A 4,489-nucleotide genomic window follows, 5' to 3' on the forward strand; every position below is an offset into this window, starting at 1 on the left:
AGATGAAAACATTGTGGAGAGCTCCGCTTACAAGGTAAACAGAAAGAGGACAAGGCAGAGACAAGCATGCAAGGAGCCTTTAAGCTTTTAGGTGAGGAGGTAAATGCTAAAGATCTCCCTTTCACTAAAGCTTATTTCTCTAGTAAAAAAAAAGTTTGATGCTGAGTTTGCCACTGATGCTTACACTCTTTTTAACAAGCTGGAAATTAATACACCCATAATTTAATTCTTGAGAGGAAACCCTAAATATTTTAAGCTATTAAAGGAACTGTGTAATGACAAGTAAAGGTTTAGGCCTCTTGAGAGAATTCAAGTGAGTGCCAATATGTCATCCTTATTTAAAGCTGAACTACCGGTTAAGTGCCAAGGTCCTGGATCTTACACCATCCCCTGTACCATAGGAAAGGTTCACATTAAGGGAGTATTGTTAGATTTAGGGGCTGCTATAAATGTCATGCCTTGGTTAGTTTACTTGGCTTTAGGGATAAGTGGCATCAAAGACATAAGCGTAGTACTCCAATTAGCAGATAGGTCTATTAGACACACCAAGGGAATCATAGAAGATATTCTAGTTCAAGTTAAAGATCTAGTATTCCTTATTGATTTCTATGTTTTGGACATGTCCAATAAACTTGCAAATGAAAGTACTTTGATTCTAAGAAGACCTTTCTTGTAAATTTCCAAAACCATCATAAGCATGAAACATAGCTACATAACAATGGAAGTAGGGGATCATGTTGTGACTTTTAATATGAATGAGGCCATGCATTACCCCCTTTGATAATTCTGCATTTATGGGTCTAAATGCTATTAATTTAGCTGTTGAGCAAGCTAGGGATGAGCATGAGCTGCGTATGTATGATGGTTATGACATGTATTCACCTAAATTGATTGATTCTTCTGCTGCACCATCATGTGAATCTTATGAGCTTGACTCGTCTTTTAGTGCTTATGATGAATATTTCAATTCTCTCTCCTTTGTTTATTAATTTTCTAGTCCTTGTGGAGATGAGGTGCCATGCATTAATTCTTTAGAGATTGATAGCATGCTTTTTATTTCTCGAGACTTTTCTTTCCTATTAAGTTTTGATTCCATCTCTGTGTTTACAACTAATGTTGGCCTTGAAAAGGGTTTGTTAGCTAATGATGAAGGTATTCAAGATGTGATATGTATTGAGACTAGAGTAAAATCTGAGGATATGAGCCTCTGTGAGTTGTGGTTGCGACCTGAGGATTCTCAAGTTGTGACTTCAGACCTAAACTGTCGAGAGGGTGGCCTCTATGAAGTGAGGTCGCGACCTGAGCCCCCTGTTTCACCTCCTGAACTTTAAACTTCAATTGCTTCACCACCTCGTGTCTTGAAGACTTTGGTTAAATGGCCAACACTTTCTGACTCAATTGCTACTCATACATATTCTAAAATTACATCCCATACCTTATGATTTTTGAATGATCTAATTTCCAATAATGATACAGCTATAGAGGTGAACCAACCTAAGGTTGTTACTGCTGTAAACCAACTCGAGCTTAGTGTAATATCTGATAGGACTGAAGCAAGCATAGTGAATCCAAGTTAAGCTGGCGAGTGCATTTCACAAGGTTCTATAAAGGGGAGTTTTTCTAACTCTGTTGATTTTTCCTACTCTAATTCCCTCTAATTTTTAACCCCAACTTTAGAATTGAAAGATTTACCTCCCAACCTCAAATATGCTTATCTTGAGCCTAAGAACAAACTGCCTGTCATTATTTCTAGTTCTTTAACTGAACATGAAGAGACTAGTCTAATAGGAGTCCTTAGAAGAAATAGGGAGGCTTTGGGTTGGCAATTAGCTGACATAAAGGGAATTGACTCTACTATGTGTACCCATAGGATTTTACTGACTAAGGATTCCAAGCCAATTAAACAAAGCTAGAGGAGGTTGAATCCTCTAATTTCTGACATGGTTAGGAAAGAAGTAGATAAACTTCTGTGGGTTGGAATTATTTATGCCATATCTGATAGCGAATAGGTGTCACGGGTACAAGTCATGTAAAAAAAGATTGGAATCATAGTAGTTAAAAATAAGAACAATAAACTCATCCCAAATAGGGTGCAAAACTCATGGAAAGTTTGCATTGACTATAGGAAACTGAATGAGGCCACTAGGAAAGATCACTTTTCCTTGCCCTTTGTTGATCAAATGCTTGAACAGTTAGTAGGGAAGAGTCATTACTGCTTCTTAGATGGATATTATGGATACTTTCAAATTCTTATAGACCTTAAGGACCAAGATAAGACCACTTTCACTTGTCTTTTTGGAACCTATGCTTATAAAAGAATGCCCTTTGGTCTTTACAATGCCCCTAGCACATTCCAATGCTGTATGCTATCCATTTTTGCTGAATTTATGAAAAATGCATGGATTTGTTCATGGATGATTTTACTGTTTATGGGAATTCTTTTGAAGATTGCTTAAAAAGTCTTGACAAAATCTTGGCACGATGTATTGAGAAGAAGCTAGCTTTGAATTATGAGAAATGCCATTTTATGGCTAACCAAGGCATTGTGTTAGGATATTTGATCTCTGAAAAAGGAATAGAGGTTGATAAAGCCAAAGTGGAGGTGATATCTTTTTTACCCTACCCTACCAACTTGAAAGAGTTGAGGCTCTTTTAGGACATGTGGGGTTCTATAGAAGGTTCATCAAGGATTTTAGTAAAATTGCTTTACCTCTTTCTAAACTGCTGTAAAAGGATGTCAATTTTCAATTTGACCATGCATGTGAGCTTGCTTTTGAAGAACTGAGGAATAGGCTAGTTACTCCTCCGATTTTGACCTCTCCTAATTGGGATTTGCCTTTCTAAATTTATTGTGATGCTTCAACCTTGAGTGTCGGGCAATGTTGGGTCAAAGGGAGAATTCTATTTCTAAAGTGATTGCTTATGCCTCTAAAACTCTAGATACAGCTTAGAAAAACTACACCACTACTGAAAAGGAATTGTTTGCAATTGTTTTTGCACTTGATAAGATTAGACCCTATCTCATAAATTCTAAGGTGGTTGTATTTATAGATCACGCAGCAGTGAAATATCTCTTCCACAAACCTTAATCGAAGCCGAGGCTTTTGAGGTGGATGTTGTTGCTACAAGAATTTGATATGGAAGTGAAAGATCAAGCTGACAATGTCAACTATGTAGCAGATCACTTAAGCAGGCTACCACTAAAGACAAGGGGAGTATTAGATTTTGGCATTATTTGTTATTCCTTCCCTGACCAGCCTTTATGTGCATTAGCTGTTTCTCAACCATGGTTTGCTCACTTAGTTAACGATCTTGCTACTGGTCTAATCCCTTCTCACCTGACTACTTTGCAAGCTCAAAAGCTTAAGAGCGAAGCTTCCTACTATATTTGGGACCTACCACATTTATGGAGAATATGTGTTGACCAAGTGATTAGACGGTGTACTCCTGAAGTGGAGGCTCAAGCCGTCTTGGAAGCTTGCCATGATACCTTATATGGGAGGCACTTTAATGCTCAAAAAATAGTCAGGAAGGTGCTAGATACAGGTTTTTATTGGCCCACCCTGTTTAGAGACGCATTCACTTTTTGTAAGACATATGATAATGCCAACGATTTGGGGGGGGTTAGTAGAAGGAATGAAATGCCACAGTGGCCCATCCTATTTTGCGTGAACTTTGATGCTTGGGGAATAGATTTATAGGCCCCTTTCTACCTTCTTACGATTACACCTACATCCTCCTAGCTGTAGATTATCTCTCTAGGTAGGGAGAAACCATTCCCACGCAAAAGGATGATGCACCTACAGTTCTAAATTTTTGAAGTCTACCATCTTCAGTAGATTTGGAGTACCTAAGGTACTAATAGTGATCAAGGAACCCACTTCTACAACAAGCTACTCAACAACTTGTTGGCTAAATATGGGGTTTCCCACGGAGTGGCCGCCCTATACCACCTGCAAACCAATGGCCTGGCTGAGGTATCTAATAGAGAGATTAAACGCATCCTGGAATGGATTGTCAAGCCTTCTAACAAAGACTGGAGCTTACAGCAAGATGATGCACTGTGGGCCTACCGCACTGCCTACAAGATGCCAATAGGAATGTCTTCATACCGGATCATCTATGGGAAGTCCTATCACATTTCAGTGGAGCTAGAACACAGATCATACTAGACGGTTAAAAGCTATAATGCCAATTTGGAGGAAGCTGGCCTAAACCAACTCCTTCAAATTCAAGAACTTGAAGAAATACGGTTAGATACATACAACAACTCAAACATTTACAAGTAGAAAACCAAGCTTGTTCACGATACCAATATCTTGAGGAAGCAGTTGAAGGAGGGTGATAAGGTGTTGAGGTATCAAGCTCAGTTTAAATTCAAGAAGGGTAAGTCTAAGATGAGCTGGGATGGACCCTATATTGTTACGAAAGTTCATGATTTCGGGATGATAGAGCTAAAGGAGGAGGCCACGGGCAAAATGTTCCAGTG

General features: G+C 38.7%; 1 protein-coding gene across 1 annotated transcript; it reads left to right on the forward strand.

Annotated features, from left to right (window-relative positions):
• The first annotated feature begins 325 nt into the window (after positions 1–325).
• On the forward strand, positions 326–4,172 carry LOC114713686 (uncharacterized). Its single transcript, XM_028898358.1, has 5 exons — positions 326–644; positions 820–915; positions 1,477–1,572; positions 1,678–1,860; positions 3,856–4,172. Exons 1-5 carry the CDS (start codon positions 326–328, stop codon positions 4,170–4,172), a joined length of 1,011 nt encoding a protein of 336 aa, XP_028754191.1.
• Positions 4,173–4,489: the final 317 nt, after the last annotated feature.

This window comes from Neltuma alba, unplaced genomic scaffold, assembly GCF_004799145.2.
Source record: "Neltuma alba isolate B1F8T4 unplaced genomic scaffold, ASM479914v2 tig00011445_pilon, whole genome shotgun sequence".
NCBI classification, from domain to species: domain Eukaryota; kingdom Viridiplantae; phylum Streptophyta; class Magnoliopsida; order Fabales; family Fabaceae; genus Neltuma; species Neltuma alba.

Coding starts and splice junctions, on each gene's coding strand:
- LOC114713686 (XM_028898358.1), top strand. CDS start 326: ATGTCATCCTTATTTAAAGCTGAACTACCGGTTAAGTGCCAAGGTCCT. Junction 916..1,476: donor TTCTTCTGCTGCACCATCAT/GTGAATCTTATG, acceptor ATAATGATACAG/CTATAGAGGTGAACCAACCT. Junction 1,573..1,677: donor AGCAAGCATAGTGAATCCAA/GTTAAGCTGGCG, acceptor CCCCAACTTTAG/AATTGAAAGATTTACCTCCC.